This window comes from Panthera pardus, unplaced genomic scaffold (assembly GCF_024362965.1).
Source record: "Panthera pardus isolate Hobbes unplaced genomic scaffold, ASM2436296v1 HiC_scaffold_11, whole genome shotgun sequence".
Taxonomy (NCBI): Eukaryota; Metazoa; Chordata; class Mammalia; order Carnivora; family Felidae; genus Panthera; species Panthera pardus.
Genome location: NW_026526666.1, coordinates 84091235 through 84118379, shown reverse-complemented (window position 1 = coordinate 84118379; position 27145 = coordinate 84091235). Strand labels below are relative to the sequence as shown.

General features: G+C 54.8%; 1 protein-coding gene across 2 annotated transcripts; it reads right to left on the bottom strand.

Moving 5' to 3' along the window:
- Nucleotides 1-2334: 2334 nt before the first annotated feature.
- SERINC2 (serine incorporator 2) lies at nucleotides 2335-25715 on the bottom strand. Of its 2 annotated transcripts, XM_053898296.1 has the most exons (11): nucleotides 25670-25715; nucleotides 25095-25145; nucleotides 13598-13759; nucleotides 12604-12794; nucleotides 12134-12213; nucleotides 11530-11667; nucleotides 10217-10386; nucleotides 8540-8630; nucleotides 8087-8228; nucleotides 3756-3971; nucleotides 2335-2890 (listed from the first exon to the last, which is right to left on the bottom strand). In XM_053898296.1, the coding sequence occupies exons 1-11, from the start codon at nucleotides 25682-25684 to the stop codon at nucleotides 2755-2757; spliced, it is 1392 nt and encodes a 463-aa protein (XP_053754271.1). In that variant the 5' UTR covers nucleotides 25685-25715; the 3' UTR covers nucleotides 2335-2754. The 2 variants fall into 2 exon arrangements, with proteins under 2 accessions (XP_053754271.1, XP_053754277.1); XM_053898302.1 differs by lacking the exons at nucleotides 25095-25145; nucleotides 25670-25715 and adding an exon at nucleotides 22661-22777.
- Nucleotides 25716-27145: the final 1430 nt, after the last annotated feature.

Here is a 27145-nt window from a genome sequence, read left to right as displayed (position 1 = left end):
CGCGACAGAGCTGCCAAAGGTCCCATGGTGCGGCAGCCGTGCAGAGAGGACCGGAGCGGAGCCCGCAGAGCTTTCCAGTACACTGCACTGCCCGTTGCCCCACATGATCTGCGGGCTTCACGCTCGCTTGGCCCAGAGAGTCATTCCATGGCCAGGTGAGCGAGTGTGGCCATCGCCTTCCTGGAGGGCAGAACAGGGACTGGGGAAATACCACTGGGGGCTGTCTGAGAGAAACCCAGGTGGCTTCTCAGAGGCGGTGACCCCCAAGTTGGGACCTGAAACTCCTTAGCCAGGGATCCAGACTCTTCAGCCTGGCCTCTGCCTCCTTCCCTGCCAGGCCCGCCCCTGGCCCGGACCCTGGCCCAGAACTCACGCTCGGTGCATGTCTGTTGAATGAATAACTTGAAGACTATAGAGCAAGAGGATACAAAAGCAGGACAAAACGGTCCACTTCTACAAGCTCGTAAGAAAGGTTAGCAGGAGCACAGCGTGGGCTTTTTCTCCCGAAGGTGAAATGAGGAAACTAATGAAATGTTGGGTGGGGTGGGTGGGGGAAGGAACAGGCTGCCTCATGGAGAGGGTTTCCTTGGGCTGAAAGGCACCCAGGGCCAACAGCATCCCCAGGGTCTGTCCCAGGGTTGAGAGAAGCCTTCCTGCGCCCCGCTCCAGACCACACCCCCACCCCCTGTGTTCTTTCCCGGGCCCTGGCACCTGTCCCAGCTACCACACCCTCCATTTCATCCAGGGGTATCCTTCTAAGATAACAACCCGTCCATGTCACTGCTCAGCTCGAAGCCTTCTGGGGCTTCCCCGTGATTGCCTCCCACCTTCACCGCTCCTACCCTGCTCCAAAACCCTCCATGGTTCTCCTCTACACTGAAGATAACATCTGATCTCTTCAACAGCGGCCCCCAAAGGCCTGTATGATCCCGGCCCAGCCCATCTCTCCCAGCTCACACCGACTCCTGACCGCCCCCCCACCCCCATGCCCTGCACACCAGCCACCCCGCACTCCTCATTATCCTGGAACGCCTCTCTCCTTCTCTCTAAGAATTTTTCACTTATTTATTTTTTGTTTTAGAGAGATTGAGAGCATGCGCGGTCAGGGGAGAGGCAGAGGAAGAGAGAGAGAGAGACAGACAGACAGACAGAGAGAGGGAATCCCAAGCAGGCTCTATCTCATGACCCTGAGATCATGACCTGAGCCAAAATCAAGAGCCAGATGCTCAAGCTACTGAACCACCCAGGCTCCCTCCCCCACTTTCTCTCTTGCTCACATGATGTCCCCTCTGCCTTCTCCCATTCCTCTTGACCTGGCTGGCTTCCATGCATTCTTCAGGATGTCTGGCCTGACTCCTGGCCCGTGTCAGGTGTCCCTTCAGTGCACCCCTGTGCACCTGTGCTGCCTCCACCCCTGCACCCCCCCCCACGATCCAGGAGCTCCCTGGAAGACGTGTCCCTGGCCACTGCACCCCCAGCACCCCCAGCACCCGGCAAACCCAGTCACGTCCATGCCGATCTGTCACACCCACACATGAAAGTGATGCCTGGCCTACGGTCAGTCGTCGGCTCACACCAGGCCCTGGGGCCGAACCAGGAGCCTGTCTGTAGCCCCTCTCCCTCCCTGCATCACCGTGCACCTTCGGAGATGGGAACTGATCTTATTCTTTGAGCACCTGCCGGGCGCGTCACGGAGGCTGCTTCATCTGTGCCTCCCAACAGCTTGGGAGTGGGCGGCGTTTTCCCGGCTGATGGATGAAGAGCCAGGGCCCAGAGGGGAAAGACTTGCCTGGAGTCCCACAGAAGCCCCACGGCTTCCAAGATTCACTGGGTCTGAGCCAGCTTGGCTGACTCAAGTGCACGCTCTTCTCCACAGCACACTGAGTCTGGGTGATGGGTCAGATTCTTCTCTGCATTCCCTAAGGCACCTGACCCAAAGCAGGTGGCAAGGACTACGGCTACAGCAGGAAGGAGTAGGACCCTGGAGGCAGGCCAGAGGTGGGCAGGGGCTCAGGGCTGGCACTGGTAGGACACCAAAGATGGCCTCCTCAGCCACCCTGCACAAACTCCCCTCTCCAGCCTGACTCTGGCCTCACCACCCCTCATGCAGACACTGTTCCAGGCCCTTTCCTGGCCCCCAGACTTCCTTTTTCCAAAGCCTCTCCTTCTCCAGTAGCCTGCCCCGCCTCCACCCCAAGGCTCCCCATGACCTACAGAACAGAGCCCAGGTCCCTCCTCTGACCCCCTCAGCTCTGACATTCTGTTTCCACCCCCACACTGGCCCCAGATGGCGTGGGGACCGCACCCAGGGTGAGGGGCACAGAACATGGGGAGGCACGTGCACTGGCTTGTTTATTGCATAAAGTCTTGGAGACTCGGTAAGGCACGGAGTCCGGGAAGGGGGCGGGGTGCCCTGGGGGACGTGGTCAGGAATATCCAGGCCTCAGTGCTGGGCACCCCATCGTGGGGAGTGCTCCCACTCTCCAAGTGGCTCTGAGTGCTTCTCTCCTTCAGGACCCTCTCCTGGGGAGCCTGAGCATAAGGGGCCCTTTTTTTCCCAAGAGGGGGAGTACAGGTGACAGGGGACAAAGGTAAGGAAGAGGCAGCTCTGTGGTCCGGATCTCATCCCTGAAGGCACTAAGAACAGGGGGCCCAGCTCAGAGGCGAGTCCTGGAGGGGGGTAGGGGTAGGGGCTCAGCGTGGCAGACTCACTGAGCCCGGAGACTCCGAGCGGGCTGGCTGCAGGGGGCCGCCTCAGCTGAAGTCTCGGTTCGGCAGGAGGAGGGGGGCCACCAGGGTCCACAGGTAGAGGAGCAACCCCGCCCAGCTGGCACAGATCTTCACCCACACGGCCGTCCACGTGCTGATCATCTTCCGGGCCTCGCCGGGTCTGCGACACACCATGATCCCAGTGAGCCGGGCCCCCGGCGCCGTGACCGCAGATCTGGCCCTGCCCTTACGACCCCGGTGCGACCTCTGACCTCGACTCTGGCTCTGACTCTGTAACCCTAGCCCCCCTCTCTTGATAGGTTTGACACCTGGCCTTAGCTATGTCTTTGACCCCAGATGTAGCTTTCGACAAATACCACCGACCTGACCCTGACCTCAATTTCAACACTGACCCCGTCCTAGACTATGTTATAACCTCACTTGGGGACCCTGGAGCTCCAGTCCTGACCTCCAACCTGGCCTCTGACCCTCAATCCTGTAACTCCATCCCTGGCCCCTGGTCTTATGACCAAGTTCTGATATCTCTGACCTTAAATCTGCCCCTTGACTTTTAAATCGTAGCTCCTTGACCTGGAAACTTCAATCCTGGCTTTACGGCCTGCTAGCCCCAATTTTAACCCAATGGCCAAATCTGTGACTTTGTGTGTGCCCAATCCCAACCCTTGACCTCATGACTCTTACTCTTGACCCTGTGACTTTGATTCTAACCCCACACCCTAAATCCTAACCCTCCCGCCGTGAATCCCAACTCTGACCTCAGAATGCAAATCACCACCCATGATCTGTACACCCTCTTGTGCCCTGCACAAGCCCGCGGTCGCCTCCTTCTCAGGGGCTTAGTGAAGGTGCCAGCTGCCGAGCAGGGAAGCTGGGGCACGGACGGGCAGGCTCTGTGGAGGGTCCTGGACATCACCCAAGCCTTGAGCATCAGGAAGAACCCAGGGAGGGGCCAGAGGAGAGGACACGTGTGCCCCACACGTCCTGGCACGGCGGGTTCCATCCGTGCGCGGCCAGGCTGCACGCACCTGTACCAGTTGGTGAGCGTCATCATTATGTGCAGGGACGCGAGCACCAGGCAGAAGTGGAAGAAAGAGTAGCTGTAGGTGACGCCATTGTGCTCATTGTCGAAGGCCCGGCCCCCGCAGGTCGCCACCTGCTGCTGCTGCGTGGCCTCCAGTGCAGACGGGCACTCCTCTGTCTGCATCAGGTTGTTAACCTGCCGGTGGTCCGAGGAGCGCAGACTGTGGGGGGAGGGAGGAAGGAGGCAGGTGGGCAGTTCCAGGCGGCCTCGTGAGCCAGGGCGTCGGTCACAGCAATGGGCACAACGGTTCTGGAACCTCGGGGCCCGGTGACCTGCTGGTTAGGCGCTGGGCCCAGAAATTATCTAACTGCTTTGACTCTGAACTCCACTCCCACTCCCTCCATGGCCTGAGGCAAGACACGTGACCTCTCTGAGCCTCTGTAAAATTGGGGAGAACGGCACCTCCCTCGTAGGCTTGCCAGGAGGATTAATAAGGTAAAACCCCTCGCACTATGCCCGGCACAGACTATAAACTAAAGAAACAAGCACTGTTACTCAGGTTGTCCATTCACCAGGTCTGTAAACAGGTAATGAGTACCCAGTACCGCCAGTGACATGCCAGGTATGACATTCACTAATAATGTTAATCATTAAGAACGCTCATTTGCTATTAAGTTCATTTTCCTTCTACTGGGTGAGCAGTTTTACCAATTATGTCCCCTTTCTTCATGTTTATAATTTAAAAATACAAGAGTAATGGTTTTTTGTCATTTCTTTTCTGTAATGAGGTCTTGGTATTTTTAACAGTATTTAATAGTTTGAGACACAAGGCAATGTCGCGGATCCAACTTGCATTTAGAAAAAAAGTGACAAGAAGGAGCTCTGGGCCCCAGCCCCACCCCATCAAGTGGAGAAGTCACTGACTGAGCTTTCGCTGACCCCGATCACCAAAACATCATGCTGACATCTAATACACAGGAGCCCAGGTCCTAGGGACGTAGCTGGGCATAGCTGTTCACACTTCTTTGCTTCCTGGATTCTAAGAACCATGCTAAGAGCAGACAGGCCCCTGGGGTGCCTGGATGGCTCGGTCATTTAAGCCCCTGACTTTTGGTTTTGGCTCAGGTCATGAGCTCATGGTTCGTGGGTTTGAGCCCCACACCAGGCTCTGTGCTGACAGCATGCAGCCTACTTGGGATTTCTCTTCTCTCTCTCTCTCTCTCTGCCCCTCCCCGGCTTGCTCGCTCTCTCTCTCTCTCTCTCAAAAAATAAATATATCAACATAATAAGAAAGATAAAAATAAAAAAAGAACAGACAGGCCCCGGGGCTCTCAGAGCCGCTGCCCAGTGACCACAGGCTGGGGAGGCGTGCGTTCCGGAAGCAGCGGGCAACAGCTCGGTGCCTGGATCGCCACCAGCGGGGACCATGTCCTCAAGGTCTGCGGCCACTGCATGCTCACGGCCTCAGACAGGCGGCTGCTCCTCCTGGGCCTCCAGTTTCCTTTTCTGCAAATTGGAGGTAATGTGGGCCTTTCCAGGTTGAAAAAGGGATCAAATGAGGTGATGAAGAGAGACGTTTGTGAACTGCCCAGGCTTGGCTTGGAGAAAGGGTTTTGAAAAAAAGGTCAAAACAAACGAAATGTGCAACGGCCTCAAAATGTTCCGAGACAGGTGTGCTGCTCTTAGGGGAACGGGCCCTGACCGGATGGACGACTCGGGGAGAAGAGAGGAGCAGCATAGAGGCTCCCTCCTGGCCATGAGGGGAGACATGGGAAGCAGCGCTGGGAGCCATGTAGGGCCTCGAGGAGGCAGTAATGAGTCAGCCAGATTGAGTGTAAACAGCAGTTCTGCTCAGTATTAGTGTCTGGTGACCCTCACAAAACAGTCACTCACCGCCACCCAGCTGTGCAAATAAATGTTCACAGCTATTTGCAATAAAAGCAAACACTTGGCTCCCACTCCCTGCCAAGTTCTTTTCTAAGTGCCTTACACATACTGACTCATCTATAATCTTTCAACAATCCAGTGAAGTAGGTACTATTTTTATCCTTATTTTACAGATCAGCAAACTAAGGCACAGAAAGAAAGGTTAAGTGACCTGCCAGAGATCACCCTGTTGGTGAGTGGCAGTGACAGGTTCAAACACAGGCAGTTTGGCTCCAGGGTCCATACCGATAAACACTTGCTAAGATGCCCCTTTAAAAAAAGTTGTAATTGGCACAAACAACAGACACTCAGATCAATGGAACAGAATAGAGAACCCAGAAATGGACCCACAAACGTATGGCCAACTGATCTTTGACAAAGCAGGAAAGAATATCCAGTGGAATAAAGACAGTCTCTTCAGCAAGTGGGGCTGGGAAAACTGGACAGCGGCATGCAGAAAAATGAACCTGGACCACTTTCTTACACCATACACAAAAATAAACTCAAAATGGAGGAAAGACCTAAATGTAAGAGGGGAAGCCATCAAAATGCCCGAGGAGAAAGCAGGCAAAAACCTCTTTGATCTTGCCCACAGCAACTTCTTACTCAACACGTCTCCAGAGGCAAGGGAAACAAAAGCAAAAATGAACTACTGGGACCTCATCAAAATAAAAAGCTGTTGCACAGCAAAGCAAACAATCAGCAAAACTAAAAGGCAAACAACGGAATGGCAGAAGATATTTGTAAATGACATATCAGATATAAAGGGTTAGTATCCAAAATCTATAAAGAACTTATCAAACTCAACACTCAAAGAAAAAAATAATCCAGTGAAGAAATGGGCAAAAGACATGAATAGACACTTCTCCAGAGAGGACATCCAGATGGCCAACCGGCACATGAAAAAATGCTCACCATCACTCATCATCAGGGAAATACAAATCAAAACCACAACGAGATACCACCTCACACCTGTCAGAATGGCTAACATGAACAACTCAGGCAACAACAGATACTGGCGAGGATGCGGGGAAAGAGGATCTCTTTGCACTGCTGGCGGGAATGCAAGCTGGTGCAGCCACTCTGGAAAACAGGATGGAAATTCCTCAAAAAATTAAAAATAGAACTGCCCTAGGACCCAGCAATTACACTACTAAGTATTTATCCAAGGGATACAGGGGTGCTGTTTTGAAGGGACACATGCACCCCCATGTTTATAGCCGTACTATCGACAATAGCCAAAGTATGGAAAGAGCCCAAATGTCCATCGATGGATGAATGGATAAAGAAGATGTGGTATATATATATGTGTGTGTATACACATATATATATACAATGGAGTATTACTTGGCAATCAAAGAGAACAAAATCTTGCCATTTGCAACTACATGGATGGAACTGGAGGGTATTATGCTAAGCGGAATTAGAGAAAGACGAATATCATATGACTTCACTCATATGAGGACTTTAAGACACAGAACAGACGAACATACGAGAAGGGAAGCAAAAATAATATAAAAACAAGGAGGGGGACAAAACAGAAGAGACTCTTAAATATGGAGAACAAACAGAGGGTTACTGGAGAGGTTGTGGGAGGGGGGATGGGCTAAATGGGTAAGGGGCATTAAGGAATCTACTCCTGAAATCATTGTTGCACTATATGGTAACTAATTTGGATGTAAATGTAAAAAATAAAATTTAAAAAATAAATTAAAAAAAAAAGTTGTTATGTGGGTGCCTGGGTGGCTCAGCCGATTGGGCATCTAGTTCGGCTCAGGTCATGATCTCACGGTTCGTGGGTTTGAGCCCTGCATCGAGCTCTGTGCTTGGAGCCTGGAGCCTGCTTTGGACTCTGTGTCTCCCTCTCTCTCTGCCCCTCCCCCTCTTGTTCCCTCTCTCTCTCTCTCTCTCTCTCAAAAATAAAAATAGACATTAAAAAAATTTGTTTTAAGTTGTGTGATCTTAAGTATGAGCTGCCCCCTCTCAGGTGACACTGTAGGGGTCACGACCACCCTGGGCATTGGAGGTTACCCTCTTCCTTTTATGAAGAGGAAACTGAAGCTCAGAAAGACCACACAGCAGGTGAGTGACAGAGCCTGTACCTGCTGACCCCAGTCCAGGCTTCTCCCCTGCCCCCACAGGCGCCTGCCCCTACCGAGCTGGGCACGTGCCAGCCGGATGTGCAAGAAGCGTCCCTGGCCCAGGAGGCAGCGTCCAACCCTGCCTCCGCAGCCCGGTCATGCTGTGCCCCCCTGAGGGACTCGGTTTCTCCACTAGCACAATGCTGGACATGCACGTGTCGAGCGCGCCGCCCGGCCTGGTGTCTTGGCTCCCACATCTTCCCCTTGCTCGCGCCATCAGGCCCCGCCAACGTGACACCTCCCCAGAAGCCAGACCCCCCCACTCTACCTGATGAAGACGGTGCACAGGATAAAGATGATGAGCCCCACGATGCTCGGTGCATCCCACCAGTGAGTCTCGTAGCCCTCGGGGCCTGCCAGGATCGTCCCGTTGCTCAAGTGGGTCAGCAGGTGAGGGTTGCATTTCTGGTCTAGGGATGGGAGACCAGTCACCCTCAGCCCATGCAGGCCAGGTCTGAGGTAGGGCAGACAGCCAACCCAAATGGACAGACAGACATACAACTGACCATCCAAATCCCAGCGACAGACAGAACTTAGCAGACAGATGACAGGGAAATAGATCCTGGAACAGAGAGGGTCCTCCTACTCCCTGAAGGACTAGCATGAGGAACAGGCTGGGCTGAGGTGTCCCTGACACCTGTGAGGGTCTCCAGCCCCCCCAGAAGGTCGCTACTGACCCAGGAATGAGCCCAGGCTTCCTCGAAACCAGGCCTGTACTCACCAGGGACACTGGACAGGGCCAACCAGGTGACAAATGTGGTGTAGAGCGTGATGACGGAGGCCTGCAGCAGACCTGAGTTGGGCTGGGCGTCCTGGCAGAGGCAATCCATCAGGAAGACCCCGTCAGACGTGGGGGACACCCCACCCACACCTAGCCCACTCCCTCCCAACCAGGGGACCTCAGAAAGCCCCAGCACCCTAGGGCCATCCCACCCCACACCCTTCGGGAAAACACAGTACCCAGGCCACCCACCACCCACCCCGGCTGCCCAAACATGGAGTCTCCATTCTCTCTCTTAACAAATCATCTCAGTCTCTCCCCTGCTGAGAACGCTTCACTCTGAATTAAAGCCCTCCAGGTTCACCCCCTCGCCCCCTCAAGCTCCTCCCTGCCCACCTCCCACCGCAGGGCAGCCACAGTGGCCTCCTCTCTGTCCACAGAACCCACCAAACCCTCTCCCCCACTCAGGGCCTTTGCACTTGCTATCCCTGCATCCGACTCTAGATTTTGGCTCAGGTCACAATCTCACTGTTCATGGGTTCAAGCCCCACATCAGGCTATGCGCTGGGAGTGCAGAGCCTGCTTGGGATTCTCTCTCCCCCCTCTCTCTCTGCCCCTCCCCCCACTTGTTCTCTCTCCATCTCAGAAAGAAAGAAAGAAAGAAAGAAAGAAAGAAAGAAAGAAAGAAAGAAAGAAACTAACTTTTAAAAAAAGCACAGGGTCTGGAGCCAGTCTGCCTGTTCCACCCCTAGCTCTGCCCCCTACCAGCTGGGTGACCTCAGGCGAGTGTCTTTCCTCCTCCAAGAAAGTATGAAAGTGGAAAGTGGGGACGATGATGGTGCACGACTAAATGACAGGACAGATGCCATCGACTGGTAGCTATTGTTATTCTTCCCCCTCTTCTCCACAGCTGTATCCCCAACACCTACAAGAGGGCCTGGTATACAGTAAGTGTTCCGGAAGTATTTGTTGAATGAATACTGATTGCTGTGTGAGCTGGGACAGAGGGATCACCCTCTGTGGGCTTCAGTTTTCTCACCTGGAAATGAGGCTCTGACCAGAAGGGAGGTTCCCCACCTTTCTGCTAAAGACCCTCAAAGGCTACCCAAGCTAGCTGTGAAGTCCCTGGTGGGACGAGATCCCCAACCACGAGGCACCCCTGGGCTCAGAGGCTTTCTGAAAAGCACACGATGACCTGGGGAGCCCCACCCATTACCCTAGATGTTCTGGGACTAGAAACTGTGGAACTCCCAACACCCCTTATTGAGGGGTCTAGGAATTGTTGCTCAGTGGTCCTCCCTGACGGTCTCCCGATTTCCATAAAGACAACAATGATAACAACAGTTAATGTCTGATGGATACTTATACTCCCGACCCTGTTCTGTGTGCTCACAAACTCGATCTCCATCCTGCAAATAACTCCAAAGACTAGGTATTATCCTCATTTTTACATTTGAGAAGAGAAAAGCACAGAGAGGTTAAGGCACTTTCCTAAAGACACCCAGCATGTAGATGTGCAAACTGGGACTCCAACCCAGGGAGGCTGACTTGGGAGTCCACACTCTTAGCCCAAGCCTCTGTGACTAACAGCCCCGTCCCAGGACCCCAAGGTTCCCACCAGAAGTCCCACACACCAAGGGGCCTGGCATCAGGATGGGCAAAAACAGGCGGGCTCACCTGGACCTTGGGCAGGACGGCGACAATGGAGACGCAGACACAGAGAGTGAGGTTGAGGCCGATGAAGACCTTGCCCTCGTAGCAGGGCCCGGGGTGGGTATAGTAGATGAACAATAGCGTCACGGCCGCAATGGACAGCGTGTAGAAGAGGAGGGTGAAGAAGAAGAGGCCTGGGCAGGAAGGGTGGCAAGCAGCAGAGTCAGGAGGCGCAGGGACCCCCGAGCCCTCCGGGGGCTTGTCGGGCAGTCCCCTGTGTGAGCCCTCAGCTTCCTCATTGGAGGAATGACATCGGAGTCTCCTGAATGTCTGTCATTCACCAACACCTGAACTGAGACGGCTCCCTTGCCATAAAGAAGTTAACCATGCAAAGAAATATGACGGACACACAACAGTCTTTTAAAAAGCCAACTGGAGGGGTGCCTGGGTGGCTCGGTCGGTTGAGCAACCGACTTCGGCTCAGGTCATGATCTCACGGTTCGTGAGTTCGAGCCCCGCGTCAGGTTCTGTGCTGACCCTCAGAGCCTGGAGCCTGCTTCGGATTCTGTGTCTCCCTCTCTCTGTTCCGCCCCCACTCATGCTCTGTCTCTCTCTGTCTCAGAAATAAATAAACATTAAAAAAAAAATTAAAAAAAAAAAAAAAGCCAACTGGAGGGGCACCTGAGTGGCTCAGTCAATTAAGCGTCCGACTTCAGCTCAGGTCATGATCTCACGGTTTGTGAGTTAGAGCCCCACATCGGGCTCTGCGCTGACAGTGCAGAGCCTGTTGGGATTCTCTCTCTCTCTCTCTCTCTCTGCCCCTCACCTGCTTGTTCTCCCTCCCTCTCTCTCTCTCTCTCTCTCGCAATCAAAAAAAAATGAAAAGTCAACTGGATGCATAGTGACCTGCTGAAGCCCTGCTCTCTGTCAGAGAGACCAGCGTGAGAGAGGCATGAAACCAGACCAGCTCCTGAGTGAGCCTTTCTCCTTGATCGGCTCAGAAAGACAGCTGAACAGGCACCCATCCTGCCACGGGGGCTTCAGTGACCGAGTGTCATTTGGCTGGGTCTGGGCTGGCTGTGCGTGGCCCATCCTGTGGGAACCGCTGAACTCAGACCCCGCCAAGGCCTCTCCAGTTCGGCTCTCCTCTGACCACCCCCTCAAGTGACCCCAGAGCCAGCTGCCCCGTCCCTCCATCTGCCCTGGACAGTTCAACTGCTGCCCTGGGGCAGGGGGCTGTTCCAGATGCCCTCGAGGCTTTCCTGTAGCTGCGGGGACGCCCTGACGCTCAGGAAGTCCCAGTCCCCGGGGTCTGGAGGCTGAGTGGCGGTGCTCACCTGCATACCAGGCCCGGGAGTCACATTCCTCGGCCTTGCCCAGCCACCGCTGGTTCCAGGAGTGCGCGAAGTCGATGAACAGCACCAGCTGGATGAGGATGAAGAGGAAGGAGCCCACGACACCACAGTAGAACCAGACTGGGTGGGGAGAGGGGAGGGAGAGGTGAGGGGAGAGGAGACGAGGCCGTAGGGGAGCAGCCTGAGCGCCAGGCTTCCTGGGATTTACGCAGCAGGCACGCTCCCGTTGTCTCCCTCTCACACCCATTTATCCAGTCGACAACCGTTCATGCCACGCCCCTGCGATGGCGACACTGAGAAACAGCAGAGTCCCTGGTCTCAGGGATGTCCCTAGCCATGCACAGAGATGCTGCGTGGCAGGTGGCAGGGTCAGGCTGAGACACGTTCCGCAGGCCCCCCCACGTTGTCTAAAGGCCATGTGGCCAAGCACCAGGGTGCTGTCTCCCTGGGTGGAGGGGGGCAGCGACCCGGCCAGCAGCCTGGGGTCTGTGTGCCAAGGCAAAGAGCAACCCCCACCAGTGCTCCTCCCTCTGGAGACCCCACCTCCCCCCTGGCAGCCCCCATCCCTCCCACCAAGGCCGCCTACCGTTGGAGAAGGAGCCGTCAGGGATGTAGAATGCGCCCACGGTGATGCCCACGAGGACCAGGAACTTAAAGAACCAAAATCTATTGGGGGTGGCGAGGAGAGCCAGGGGGGCTAAGTGGGGGGTGGGCCCCAGAACTCCCACCCCCAAAGAGCAGGTACTGGGACAGGTGAAGAGGGACTTTCTAGTGGTCTGCTGGGCACAGAAAGTCTGTCCTGGCCCTTGAAAAACCTGAGGGGCAGAGGGAAGGACCAAGCTGGAGTGACAGTGATCACCCAGGTTCCTGCCCCAACCGTGTCACTACAGTGCTGTGTGGCCTTAGCATGTTCTTGCCCTCTCTGACTTACTCATCTGAGAAGTGGGAGCAACTAGCTGAGCTGATCTCTGTGCTTTGGTGGCTCCTGAGTGGGGGCAGGGCCTGGGCTGGAGTCGGGCAGGGGGTCCTAGCTGCGGGCAGGAGGGGCGCCCTCACCCGTTCTGGATGGCAGCCCTGGGGTCCCGGCTGCTGCGCACGCAGAGCATGAGCAGGGTGAAGAGGAAGAAGAAGGCTGCCGTCGCAAAGCACATGCGGTAGACGGCGCGGTGGCCGAGCAGGGAGCCACAGTCGATGTGGCCCTGCAGGACGACGGGGGTCCCGGCCCCCTCCTCACACACCCACGGCAGCTGAGGGGAGAGAGAGCAGCGTGAAGGCCCCTGCCCCCGGAACCCCGGGCCGACTCTGCCAAGGCCTGCCACGAGGGAAGCCCCCTCCTTCCCCTCCATCTGCACCCCTGCCCACCGCTGGGGCTGAACTCCTGAGAGTGAGTGTCCCCCCCCCCCCCACCCAGCCCGGGACAGATGGGGACACAGGGTCCAGTCACAGGTCGTTACTCTCTGCGTGTCTCCCTGCTGTCGCACCTGCAGCCTCAGGACCTCATGGCTCTGTCGAAAGCAGGGCTCCCCCTAGTGCTCTCCTCCATCACCCACATCAGAACCCCCGGAGATTCTGGGGGAAAGTGAGACTCCAGGGCCCCTCTCGGAGTCTCTGAGGCGGGGGCTGAGAGTCTGCATTTCTAGCACACTCCCCAGGGCATTCGTACCTTCCCACACGCGCACACATGTCAGGGCCACTGGCCTAAATGTCGCCCTGGATCTGTGCCAGGCTATGAAACGCGGAGAGGAAGGGAAGAGAGGACCCCAAACGGGGCTTGAGCACTAAGGAGGGGACAGCATGCCCCGGGGCCAGTGTCCAGGGGACAACGATGATTAGTAAGATTCTCCAAGGGAGACTTATGAGAAGCCAGAACTCCCACGTGAGGTTCAAACTCTCCTCCCCACGTGAAGAAATGCCCCTGTCACCAAGCCGGGTCACTCCTGCCCAGCGTCCTCAGAGGGCTGGGCACCCCCAGCCTGCAGCAGCGGGGCCTTCGCTGCGGGCCAGTCCTCCAGGCCACCTCGCTCCCCTGCCTGCCCTCAGGGCCGCTCACCTTGTAGAGCTGACTCTCCACACCAGGGCTCAGCATGATGACGGACACCAGCACCCCCAGGAAGAGGAAGGCCGTGAAGATGAGGCGGGTCACGGTGGAGTTAGGACTGGAGGGACAGCAGCTGCACAGGATGCAGGGGGCAGAGCCGCAGAGGCAGGACACCTGTAGGGGAGGACAGGACGGCACCCTTACTCCCCCCCCTCCTCTCCCCTTCCCCATCCGAGCAGGAGCACCCATGACCATCCCCCCCTTCCCTGTCCCCGAATCCTGGCGGAGCCTGCCCTCCTCCTGCCAGACAGGGGCGCACCTCCTCCCCAGATATTATCCCATTTAACTTACAAGCCCCAGAGGAAAGCAAGCCTCGAAAAGGTTGGGTCACACTGTTTCTGATGCAGGGGGAAGCAGAGTGGTAAAAGATAGATAGATAGATAGATAGATAGATAGATAGACAGATAGATAGATAGAGCGATCCATCTAGAAGACCAGCTCTGGCCCTGATAAGCTGTGTGACCGTCTTTAACTCACTCAACCTCTCTGAACCTCAGTTTCCCCTTCTATAAGGTGGGAATCATAACGGTACCTACTTGTCACAGGAATTTTATTTCATTTTATTAATGTTTTATTCATTTTTGAGAGGGAGTGAGCAGGGAGGGGAAGGGGTAGGGGAGACAGAGGATCTGAAGTGGGCTCTGAGCTGACAGCAGTAAATCCGATGCGGGGCTTGAACTCACGAACTGTGAGATCATGACCCGAGCTGAAGTCCGGACACTCAACTAACTGAGTCACCACATGCCCCAGGAATTTTAAATTGTAACCCGCTCAGGCTTCCTTTCTCCGCTCGCTGCTTAGCTTCTCTCCATAGGACTTACTATCATCTGACTGGCCTTCTATTTTACTCATGTGTGTCCCCCTCCTGTTTCTAGCACGTCAGCTCCACCAGGGCAGGGGTTGTGGTCGTCCCAGAAAGCGGGGGATAGTGCCTGGCTCACAGCAGGAGCTCAGTGACTACCTAGTGAACAAAGGCAAAGTGTCTGGCATAGCCCCAGACATATGTTAAAACCTCAAGAAACATTCAGAGAAACGCCTGCTGAACGAATGGAATGTAGAATTGTGAGTGGCTGTGATTTCCTGCTCCGGGGCGGTCTAACCCTTTCCCTCTCCCGGCTCCTCTGCCCAAGCTGGCGCCAGTCAGCCCCTGGCCTCCCTGGGACTGGCTGAAATCACTCTGGGGGCTGCTGATGCCACAGTATTCACAGCTGGCGCCCCAAAAGAAGGCTGACCCTCCTGGGAACCGGGCCCGCCACCAGATATACCTGGTCACCCGTCTATCTTCCCCCAAACAGCCCCAGCTCCTCACCCAGGCATTTAAGAGTCAACAGCAAGAAAGACACCGGCTCTGCCCTCCTACAGGAACACACTCAACGATCATTACGCCTGTCCTGGTAGGTGCTGCCCTGAGAGTCACTGAGGGGGGCCCACTTTAGACTGGGGGTAGCGGGTCCCCTCCCTGAACAAGTGACATTTAAGCTGAGCTGGAGAATGAGGAGGCTCTCTCCCGACCAAGGGGAAGAAAGAGTGTTCCAGACAGAGGGAACAGAGGCGGAGGCTGCTCTGGGGCAGGCAGGAGCCGGACGATGGAGGAAGAGAAAGAGGCCGCTGTGACGGAAGCTTTGGCGAGCAGGGAGTGGTGAGGTTGGCCAGGCTGGCGGGGCCCGGCAGCCATGTGCAGAACCGTAGTGTTGACCCTAAGAGCAGAGGGCATCCATCAAGGGGTTAAAGCTGGGGACAGGAACAGCCTTACACTGCGAGACTGGCTCTACGGAGAGCAGGCTGAGAGGGACCCAGCACCCTACTTTCTGGACTGGTCACCAGACACACAGCACACTCTGCTTGAAATGTAGCTGCCCTCCCGTCTCCCCTTCCCTTCTTCCCAAGAATAGAAACGCCCCTGGAAATGCCCCGTTACCCATCTCTCCCACCCGCACAGCCAAGTACAGCGAAATGAAATACTTGCAGGATGAATTTCTTCTTCATGGCCCGAATCATAACTTGTCCAGCAACTCACGGTTACACCGCAAGCCCTGCCTCCTACCCCTGGCCACCTTCTGGGGGGTGAGGGGACAAGCAAATGCCAGAAAAGTGCTTTACAGACATAAAGAACATTCTGGCTATCAGACAGACTGGCTATTAGTCCCATTTTACAGATGAGGAAACTGAGATCAGAGAGGTTAAGAATGTGCCAGAGTCACCCGGCAAGTGGACAGCAGTGCTGAGAGCCAAGGAGTGATAGTGACAGCTATCCTTTATGAGTTATCCCGTCCCAGGCACCCTGGTAAGCAAGCACCTTACCTACATTAAGTGTCACTGACACTATGGAGTAAGTGTGTCGTAACCTCCCACGTACAAATGGGGAAAATGACTCAGACAGGTGACACGACCAAGGTCACACATAGCAAGTAAGCTGAGGACCTGGGGTTTGAGCTCATGTCCGTCTGTACCAAGGGCTCACTAGCTCATCAATGGCAGTCTCATTTAATGTCAAAACAGTCCCTCCAATGCCAGAAAAAGCCAACGGGGGCCCACAAGCACTGATCTCGGGAGCCAGAAGTTGAGGTGCCCGAGTCAGAGCCTGGCTCTGGCTTGTTACCATCTCCGTTTGAGACCTAAGAAAAGCTTCCCCACTGCAATCAGGGAAGGGGGAGGGGGCTTGGCCTTTCAATTCACTCGAATTCTTGGAGATCAAAACCCAGGTGTTGCCGACACTCGAAACCTCGGAATTTTCCCAGGGCCGGCAGCCAGACAGACCAGACCGGGGAGAGAAAGACACACACCAGCCGCCACCACCAGCGGCTTTCCGGTGGGTTCTTGGGCACCTGGCAATCGTTCCTACATTCTGACCGGGTCACTCCACCTCCAGCATCGCTGCTACAAGAACCTCTTCTTACAGAACTACCAGCTCACGCGAGCAAGGGCAGACACGTGCATACACGCATACACACGCGCACAGGCAAGATCATCGCGGCACTGTTCACACAAGGAAAGGACTAGGGGAAAACTGAAAAGAACTAAATGCCCATCAAGACATCGTGGTCCTCCCCTAAGAGGGATTCTCTGCTGAATGCAGCAGATGTGTAGATGATACTTAAGTGGGTACGTGTAGCTAAACAGAAGTCAATATAAATTATGCCTCAATAAAGTTGATTTTATTACTAAAGAAGAAAACTTTTAAATGAAGACAAGGGGCGCCTGGTTAAGCGTCCAACTTCAGCTCAGGTCATGATCTTGCGGTCCGTTGAGTTCAAGCCCGGAGTTGGGCTCTGTGCTGACAGCTCAGAGCCTGGAGTCTGCTTGGGATTCTGTGTCTGCCTCTCTCTCTGCCCTTCCCCGGCTCTCAAAAGTAAACAAACGTTAAAAAAAATGTTTTAAATTAAGACAAAAATAAAATGGACATGAAGCTTTAGGTTTTACGGGCCTATGAGAATCTCAAAAGACTGCAAATAACCTAAATGTCCTGCACCAGGGGCCAGGGGTGGTCCATTTACTCCAAGGACTGTAACAGGGGCAGGAAAGAAAAAAGTCACCGGGCTGCAGAGCAACACGGACTAACATGTATGATGCAATGTGAGAAGCCAAGGCAGCCACGGAGCTGCTCCTGTGCTACGATTACAAACCCCCTCCCCCAAATGCACTCAGGGGAACCGCAGCAACAGAGAGGCACCAGAACACTGGCTGTGTCCTAGCAGCAGCCGGGTCCTCGGGAAGGGGAATCAGGTAGCCCCGCGTCTCAGCGTTTTCAGGCTGCAGGGCTCCTTGGCATTCAACTGGTCCAGACTTTCTAATGAAGAGTCACCCGGAAGGTAGCCTCTGCCGTTCACACACTGCCAACAACGAGGAGCTCACCTCACTACTTGAGGAGCTCAAGTCATCGTCTCATGGTTTGTGGGTTTGAGCCCCACGTCAGGCTCTGTGCTGACAGCTGGGAGCCTGGAGTCTACTTCGGATTCTGTGTGTGTGTGTCTCTCTCTCCCTCTCTGCCCCTCCCCTACTTTTGTGCTCTGTCTCTCAAAAACAAACATTAAAAAAAAAATAATAAAGCTGTATTGTTTAAAACCAACTGGCCCTCCACTTCTGGGTATTAGTCAAAAGCAAGGACTCAGACAGGTATCTGCACACTCAAGTTTATAATAGCGTTATTCACATCAAAAGGTGGAAGTCAACCAAGTATCCGTGGACCACGAAACGCGGTCTATCCATACAGTGGAATATTACTGAGCCTTAAAAGGGAAGGAAACTCTACACATGCTACAACACAGAAGAACCTTGAGGACATTACAGTGAGTGACACAAAGCAGAAAGACAGAGAGCAGACTGGGGGGTTACCAGAGGCTGGGGAGAGGGAGGTGGGGATTATTACTGAATGGGCAGGGAGTTTTCAATTTGAGAAGATGAAAAAATCCTGGAGATGGAGGGTGGGGCTGGCAGCACAACAATGTGAATGTAGCTCACTGCCACTGAACCCCCACACTTAAAAATGGCTACACTGGTCAGTTTCATGTGATGTGGATTTCAGGACAAGGAAAAAGGAGGGGGCAGTTTTCAAAGAAGAGTGAGCACTTAGCTAGGTGGGGAAGGGAAAGGTGTTCCTACAAGGGGATTGGCACCTGCTAAGCTGTGAGAAACACAGTAGCTTCGGGGCAGCTGGCAAGAGAGGCTACAGGGGTGATGGAAGGGACGGCCAAGGTCCCTGCGGGCAGTGCCAGGGAGTCTGCACTTTATCCTGAAAGCCATGAGCAAGACTGGTGCGGAGGAAGCAGAGCATCAGATCTGCATTACAGAAATGTCACTTTGGGCACAGACGGAAGACAGACGGAGGGGGTGGTGGGCGGTACCTCTGGGAACAGGGCAAGAGCACTGGTAGAACAGATTCCAAAAGGGAAGGAAGACAGATTCCAGAGTTTTTGTTGTGTGCTTTAACTCACGATATTTCCCCCTCTCGTTCATCTGGGATGATATCATTTTGATATCATAAAAACAGACCTCCATTTTAAATATATATACCATGTTTCCTAAGATAAATTACAGCTCCTTGAAAACCAAAAAATAAAAGGTTAAAATGCAATCTTTTTAAGATTAAAAAAAATTTTTTTAATGTTTATTTATTTTTGAGAGCAAAAGAGCAGGAATGGGGGAGGGGCAGACAGAGAGAGGGAGACACAGAATCCCAAGCAGGCTCCAGGCTCTGAGCTGTCAGCACAGAGCCCGATGCGGGGCTCAAACTCACATGACTGTGAGATCATGACCTGAGCTGGAGTCAGACACTTAACTGAGCCACGCACAGGTGCCCCGTTAAGATTTTATTCTTAAGTAATCTCTACACCCAACCTGGGGCTCAAACTCACAACCCCGAGATCAAGAGTTGCATGTTCTTCACTCATATGAGGACTTTAAGAGACAAAATAGATGAACATAAGGGAAGGGAAGCAAAAATAATATAAAAATAGGGAGGGGGACAAAACATAAAAGACTCTTAAATATAGAGAACAAACAGAGGGTGGCTAGAGGGGTGGTGGGAGGAGGGATGGACTAAATGGGGAAGGGGCATTAAGGAATCTGTTCCTGAGATCATTGTTGCTCCATATGCTAACTAACTTGGATGTAAATTAAACAATAAATAAATTAAAAAAAAAAAGACTTGCATGGTCTACAGACTGAGCCAGCCGGGCACCCCTAAAATGGTAAATTTTATGTTATGGATATTTTGCCACAATGATACAAAAAACTGGTCCCAGCAAGGATGGGATGCACCTTGTAGACTTCATGAACAGCCCCATTACTGGCTGAGCCAACCCAGGACTAGACGAAATACAAGAGAGAAGAGATCAGCCCCCAAAACACTCAGTGCACGCTCACTTCCCCCTGCAGCACTAAGAGTAATAGCCTTTTCCCCACGGTGGAACTCAGTTTCCTCTGCCATAAAATGGGCTCCTGTGGGCAGGACAGTGAAGTGGCTCAGACAGAGCCCAGGCTCTACAATCAGACAGCCGGGATGTCACGGGCTTGACCACTTCCTCGAGTGTGGTCTTGAGCATTTTATCACCCTGGGGTGCTTCGAGTAGCCACTGCAGGCCAGCTTCCTGCTAAATATACTGGTGTGTTCATCTCAGTTCCATTTCATCGTCCCAACTGAGAGAGGCCCCACCGTTCTCCCCACTTCCTAATCTCTCAGCCCTAGGGAGAGGGGACCAGTGACTGCCCACGGTCACACAAGCAGAGGAGATGGAGGGGCCGAAGTCACTGCCCTCACCAGGATCTGAGTCCCATAGTTTGACCCTTTCCTGCTCCCTCACACGTAGAGGGCAGAGAATTAGATTCTACGGCAGGCAGATATTCAAGGAGGCCCTCCCGAAACATTCGGCCGTGTGCTGGCTTGCCCTGTGACTCCCATCCTGTTGTGCGCCCATCTTTGTTTATTTTATTTTATGTATTTTAGAGAGAGAGTGAGAGAGAGGACGAGCAGGGGAGAGGGGCAAAGGGAGAAAGAGAGAATCCCGTTGTGGGACCATCTTATCTTCTCTGAGCCAGGACTCATGCTCGGCCCAATACAAATGCTGACCGAAGGGCATGATGGGCAGATGCAAATACCTCAAGGCTAGAAGTCTTCTCCAAGGATCCTCAGACTCCAGAATGTTCCAAAGATGCCCAGGAGCCCCCTATTAGAACTTTGCTCCTATGGGGCAAATCTCCATTGAAACAGGTTGTTGGGGCGCCTGGGTGGCGCAGTCGGTTGAGCGTCCGACTTCAGCCAGGTCACGATCTCGCGGTCCGTGAGTTCGAGCCCCGCGTCAGGCTCTGGGCTGATGGCTCGGAGCCTGGAGCCTGTTTCCGATTCTGTGTCTCCCTCTCTCTCTGCCCCTCCCCTGTTCATGCTCTGTCTCTCTCTGTCCCAAAAATAAATAAAAAACGTTGAAAAAAAAATTTTTAAAAAAAAAAGAAACAGGTTGTTATCAGTGTCCAGTCACACCTAACTGCACCGCTTAATACTGTGTGGCTGTGGAGAAATCACCTTCCCTCTCTGATCCAGTTTCATCATTTGTGAGAATGATTAACTACCTCACTGGGGTCACTGTGAGGACTGTATGACGGGATACATATATAGTGCTCACTGCAGTGCTGGTCTGTGCCACCACCGGACAGCGCCTGGACCAGGAAATCAGATTTTAATCTTGACTGTGCGGTTCCCTATCCGTTCACTGTGCAACCTTTGGAAAGTCAGCTAACCTCTCTGAGCCGCAGTTCTCTTCGTCTACGTGTTGAGGGTTCAAGCAAACCTGTCATGTGGCTTCTGGTCTCAGCCTTGTAGGATTCCGTGACTCAGTGACCGGCTTGGGCTCCAGAGGGAATTCTCCACCCACCTTTCCAAGATGATAATAACAATAGCTCCATTCACTATTGGCCAGGAACTGGGTGGGGCACTTTTCAATCTTCCTCAAATGGCATTATGAAGGAGGCGGAGAGACCAGGCACAGGGGATTGGCAGGTCGCCCCTCAACGGGTGCCACTCCCAAGCGAGCGAGCGCAGCCAAATGGAAATCTGGTCAACTTGGAGGAAGCTCTCCCTCCCCCACCAGGAAGCAAACCCCTCTTGGCCAGGAGAGCCAGCCCAAACCTAGAATTCACTGGGCAGAAAGGGATCTCGGGGACCAGCTCTTGATTCTGCACATGTGCGCCCCCACACACTTCACAGGTGGGTAAATGGAGGCCCAGAGAGGACAAGGACTGTCCAAAGACCCACTCTACAGCTTTGCTGTGCAGATATCACTCTCAGAAAATGGTTGTGAAGTAAATCGCTAGATCCCTAAGTTGCCACCCTCACATCCCATCCTGACACACACACAAATCAGGGACAAAGGAAAGCAAGTCCTGAGATTCAGCAGCCACCAGACCCCCCTCTTCCTCTCTGTTCTTCTTTGTGTAGGGCAGAGGGGGAGGGAGCTGCCTGAATGAACCTCGGGTTTAATGAGGGGAAGAGGGAAAGGAGAGGGGGCTGGGAAGAGGGAAAGGAGAAGGGGCCTCCCAGCCGGGGTCTGGCTGAAGCTCCTCCCCTTTGCTGGCTGCGGGCCCCAAAGCAGAGGCTGGCTGCCCCCCACCCCAGGTCCCTGGGCCCAGGCGCCCAGGTACTCCCCCCAGTCTCTCAATTCCTGGGTTTTCCAACCCAGAGTTGGGCCCGGTGGCGGTGACAAACCAAACCGACCTCACTCAGGGGTGGCTTAGAAAGGCGGATGGGGGCTTCCTCCCCACCCGCATTTCAGGCTATGGGGCCCAGAGTGGGAAGGGGCTGGGGTTCCTTGGGGAACTGCCCGGCACTTAGCGTGAACCAGGCTGGATGAGGCAGAGACAGAGACGGACGCAGAGAGACAGAACTGGACGGTAGGACAGACGGACAGACACCCGTGAGACAATAACCGATGGAGCAGCCACGGGCGGACAAAGACAGTCGGATAAATGAACGGACAGAAACAGATGTCAGACAAATACACATGGACAAACTGAGGCAGGCGGGCAGGGCGACAGGCTGACGGACGGACTGCCGGAGGGACAGAGAAAGACACACCGCAGAGAGGGGCAGGGACCAGGCGGGCCACACAAAGAATCATAATGTCCGAGAGGGAGACGAGGGGCGCCCTGCGAGGAAGTTGGGCCAGCGGGGGCCGCGGCGCGCACCCCCACCCCGGGCTCTGGGCCTCAGTGTCCCCAGTCCCCGGGAGGGGCGCCCGCCCAAGGCCCTCCCCTCCCCCCGCAACCCCGGCGCGCCCCGACCCCTCCCCCCGGCGGTAACCCGAGCCCCGGACACCAGCTGTCCCCGGCGCCCGCGGGTCCGGGATGGGGGTGGGGGGACCGAGGGACACGGGGACCCGAGGGGCGAGGTGGCGGGGTGCGGGTCCCGAAAGACAAGTTTGGAGGAAGGAAAAAGAAGAAACTATTTGGAGGAAGACGACGGGACGAAAGTGCGGGGCCAAAGAAGGAGCCGGCGGCGCGCGGGCGGGCTCGGGGCTCGGGACTCACGCAGCTGAGCAGGGAGCAGGCGCCCAGGCAGGCCCCCATGGCGGCGGCTCGGGGCGCGGGGCGCGGGGCGCCGGCGGCGGGTTCGCTGGGGCTCCGGACGCCCGGTCCTGGCCCCGCCCCCGCCCCGCCCCGGCCGGGCCCCGCCCCCGCCCCGCCCAGCCCCACCTGCCGAAGCCGCTCGTCGCTTTCCGGCGGCGCTCGGAGCCTCCCGAAACTCACCTGGGGCAGGTGCGCCCGGGCGAGACCGGCAGGGAAAGTGAGCGGGGGGGGGTGGGGGCCAGGATTCCCGGCGGCCGTGCGAGCCGTGCCGCCGACCCAACTCTGCCCCGGGTGCAAGTCCTGGTCCAAAGCGAGGGTTTGGAAATACCGAGACCCGGGTTCGAGTCCGAACGAGGCCACGGTGCGACCTTACAACACTGCCCCCCTTCCAAGGCGCTGAGGCCAAGTTGTGGTCACCCCAAACCCCTCGGTGTAGAGCCTCTACCCAAAACATAGGTGTTGAATGGCGCATGGTTGGATAAAGAAAGTTGGGCAAGTCGCTTCGCCTCTCTGAGCCTCAGTTTCCCCATCTGTAAAGTGAGGATGCCCACCTCATGGGGCTGTTACGACCCATAATAGATGCCTGACAAATGTGAGCTCTTCATCATCCCTGTTGCTCCTAAGACCCCGGGCTCACACTCTTGCAGCCATCCTTCCCTCCATCCACCTGTTGACTCCTGTCTTGGGCCACCCGCTCCCCTGAGCCATTCCTGCTGGCCGGCTTATTGCTGCCTAGAGACGCCCAAACTCTGGCCCCCAGCTAAGGAGGTCAGAAGGGGTGGGTGGATCACATTTCCAGCCGACCACACTGCAGGGTAGGTGGGAGAGGCCCAGAAGGGGAGCTCTGTAATTACTCTCAGTTTACCCTCCAGCCCTCTCCTCACCCAACCCTATACAGATAATGTTAGGGCAGGAGGTCTAGGTGCCTCACAGCTGGCCCTGGGGCCAAAGATCCGGCCTGACTGCCTCCTTGGGTGATTCATAGGGTGTCAGGCTATTAATTGTGACCAGGACTGTTCCACAATCACACCCTACAGTTTCCCTCCTCTACACTTTTGTCCACGTGACTGCCTCCCCCGCCGCCACCGGAAAGTCTTCCCCACTCCCAGAAAGTCTTTTTTTCTCCTTGCCCCCCTTTCTTGGAAGACTTTTTCTCCTTGCCCCCCACCCCCTTGGAAGCCTTGCTCACGTCCCATACCTACCTTCTCAGTAAAGAGAACGACCAACACCTCCAAACCACTACCCGGCCCAATTAGGAACGAATATCCGCCAGCTTCTATGTGTTTCTACCAAGCAGGCCCCTGTTACGGCCTCACAAATAACTAAAGTTACCACAAAGCTCGAGCATGTACCAAATTCTGTCACCCACACGGTCCCATTCAAGCCCCACAATAACGCTGAGAAGTAGACTAATTGCCCACCCCAACCAATTTGCAGATGAGGAAACTGAGGCTCAGGGGGGTAAAATGATGTGCTATATGGCAGCTGAGCACGGAACGAACAGTGGTCGTGACTATGGCATGTTCTCGTTATCGTTCCTCAAGGCCACACAAGTCAGAAGGGCGGGGCCAGAAGACCACCAGGCCTGGCCTTGACCTCAGAACCCAAGGTCTGCCCCTGACATCTCACTGCCTCTCTTGGAAAGCAGAGGTGACGATACCCTCTCTTTCTCTCCAGTAATAGGCTCAGTGCTGGCCTAGTCTGAGACCCTCAAGAGACTTTGTCCAAGTCGCGTCTATGCCAGCACCAAGCCTGGCACGCTGCAAGTGGTTGGTGTTTGCTGAATGAATGCATGTCTGAATTCTACTGTAAGCCTAGTTTCCTCAGCTTGGTTGTGACTGATGGTCTGATCCCCAAAGAGCCCATTCCCGGCCCTCTTCTCTCCAGCCATCCTCTGTGTCTGGAATGCTACCAAGCAGTCTGAAGTGAGCCCTTCTCACAGTTGTCCACCCCTGGGTCAGCTTCTTCTGACACTTGTGCCCCAAGGGCCTAAGGCTTCCTTCCTGAGCCTCTCCCTGTCTCCCACAGCCTGATCCAGGAGGAGGAGTCCAAAACCAAGATAAGCAATAGCTGGGGGGGGGGGGTGTCACTTCACCTCCATCACCTCCCCTGAAATGGGGGTGCTCATGCTGCTTAACTTCACTGAGCAGTTGTGGACATGGAGAAAGCACTCGAAGCAAGAAGCAGTCGTCTGAAAGGAGGGAGGGATTGACAGGACCCCAAATACAAAGACCCAACCGCGTCTGGTTTTAGGTTGTCATTTTCCGGAGCAGAGTGATGCACGGCCATTGTCCCGGTGCCCCCCTCCCCGAGATCCCCAAGACCGAGGCGCGCGGCCCCCACAGCCCCCACGGCACCCTGCATGGAGGGGCCGCCCGCGCTGTGGATAACTCACTGGGCTGCTTTCTCCCGGCGACCCCTCCTCCTTCAGCCTCATGCTTCTCATCTGTAAAATGGAGACCATCATTTTTGCTTGAGCTATCTCAGGGGATTATTGAGAGGTGAAATGAGGAGGTAGACAAAGAGGCTTCGTTTCTTGCATCTTGCGCAGCCCGCCCAGCCCTCTCCCAGTCTTGAACCTCCTGCGTGGACCAGAGTCACTCTGTCTCTCACGCCTCCGGAGGCAAGATCACGGTCAGCAGCTTCTCTGAGCCTCACTGGAGGTGGGGGACTCAGGATCATCATAGCTTTTCCAACCACATCAAACTGTGTCAATTGTGCCCATTGAGAGAAATATACAAGAGTTCTTTGGTCCATCCCTCTGTGCCTCTCACCCAACCCAGGCAGGTGCTCAGCTCTCCAGATGCCAAAGGAAACAGTCTCTACCTTCTTTGCCACTCACCCCAAGGCTTCTCCAATCTGATCTCACCGGGCCTCAGTTTTCAAATCTCAATATAAGAATAATCCCCTGATCAAGCTCCCAGTGACTCCCAGCATTCCCCGGTCCATTCTTGTCCCATCCTTTCTTACCATTCTCCCGTCCATAAGGACTCAGATGCACTCCCTTTGATCCTCCTATCTGCTGGGCCTCGCTCTCCCCACTGGCCTCCACTTCCTGCTTCTGACCCATTTAACAGAGTGGGGCTGAGGCTATCTCTCATGAATATGCATGTGGGATAATGAGGGCTTGGGACTGGAGGAGGATGTGGGGAGTGGTGTTCACTAAGCACCCTCCATCCGCTCTCCCCCTACCCAGCCCCCTACCAAGGCTGTCTTCCCCCCTCAAGGTGCATGGGAGTTTGGGGCAAAGGTTGAAATCATAGTCATAATCATAATAATATCCACAGCAACCATTTTAAAGTGCCTACAACACGCCAGGCACCCTGCTAAGAGCATCTCCTGTAAGATGCTTTTAAGGTGGAAACCATTCTCCCCCTTCAACAGATAAGGACATTGATGCTCCAAGAAGTTAAGTACGGCACACGTGAGCCATATGTAGAAGGTACACAGTGATTACACTCAGGGCAAAAACGGAACCCAGGTTTTGTCGGGTACTCCTAACCCCCGCCACACAGATGCACAGGACCAAGCCCAGAGACCTACCTGGTCGTGGGGTCACATTTGGACCTCACACCCCAGCAAATGAGCTCATAGTGGTCTTCGGTGGCCAAGGCTTTGGGAAAGGATCCAGGTACTGGAATCGACTCCATCTGTATGGAAACAGGGAAACAGGCAGACAGGTGTGTGCACGCAGTGCATGTTCCCACGTGTGCAGATGTGTGCATGATGCATGTGCGAGCATCGATGAACGCACACAATGTCGTGCGTGCCTGGACGTGCGTGTGACGGGGTGCCCCCGAGGCTGCTCGGTGTATGCACTGCTCTGCCACGTTTGTCCCATTTTCAACCGACACTCGGAGGGGGCCTGCCACGTGCCACGTGCTGGGGACTCCTGGAGGGACAGTCTGGTGGGCTTTGCACCCATACGCGGTAACACTCGGAAAGGATCTTTGCGGGAGGTGCTCTATGGAGGGGACGGGGCTAGGAGGTGAAGGAGAAGGCGGGTGAGAGCAGGAAAGGTGGGACACGGCAGGGTAAGAGCTGCCGGGGAGCCCCTGACACTTGCCACAAATGAGGAGTGAGGAGCCAGCCAGGACCTGGCATGGGCTCCATGAGGGTCACAGGTCTGAGGAGTCATAAAGATCTCTGGATCCTTCCCTCACAGACATCAGGGGGGTGACGTGAATGCACACGTGGACACCGTGTGTGTGTCTGTGTGTGTGAGTTTACATGTGTGTGCACGGGTGATTATGTGCGGTGTTTGCTTGTGGAGACACATACATGGAGTACACAAGTGTGAATAGGGGACACGGGTGAATCATACATGGTGTGTGTGTGCACATGGGGGCTTTACATGTCAGTGTGTGTGATACGTGATGTGTGTGCAGCAGGACCTGTGACTATCAGGGAGGAGGAGGAGAGAAGAACGTCATTTGGCCCAGGCCT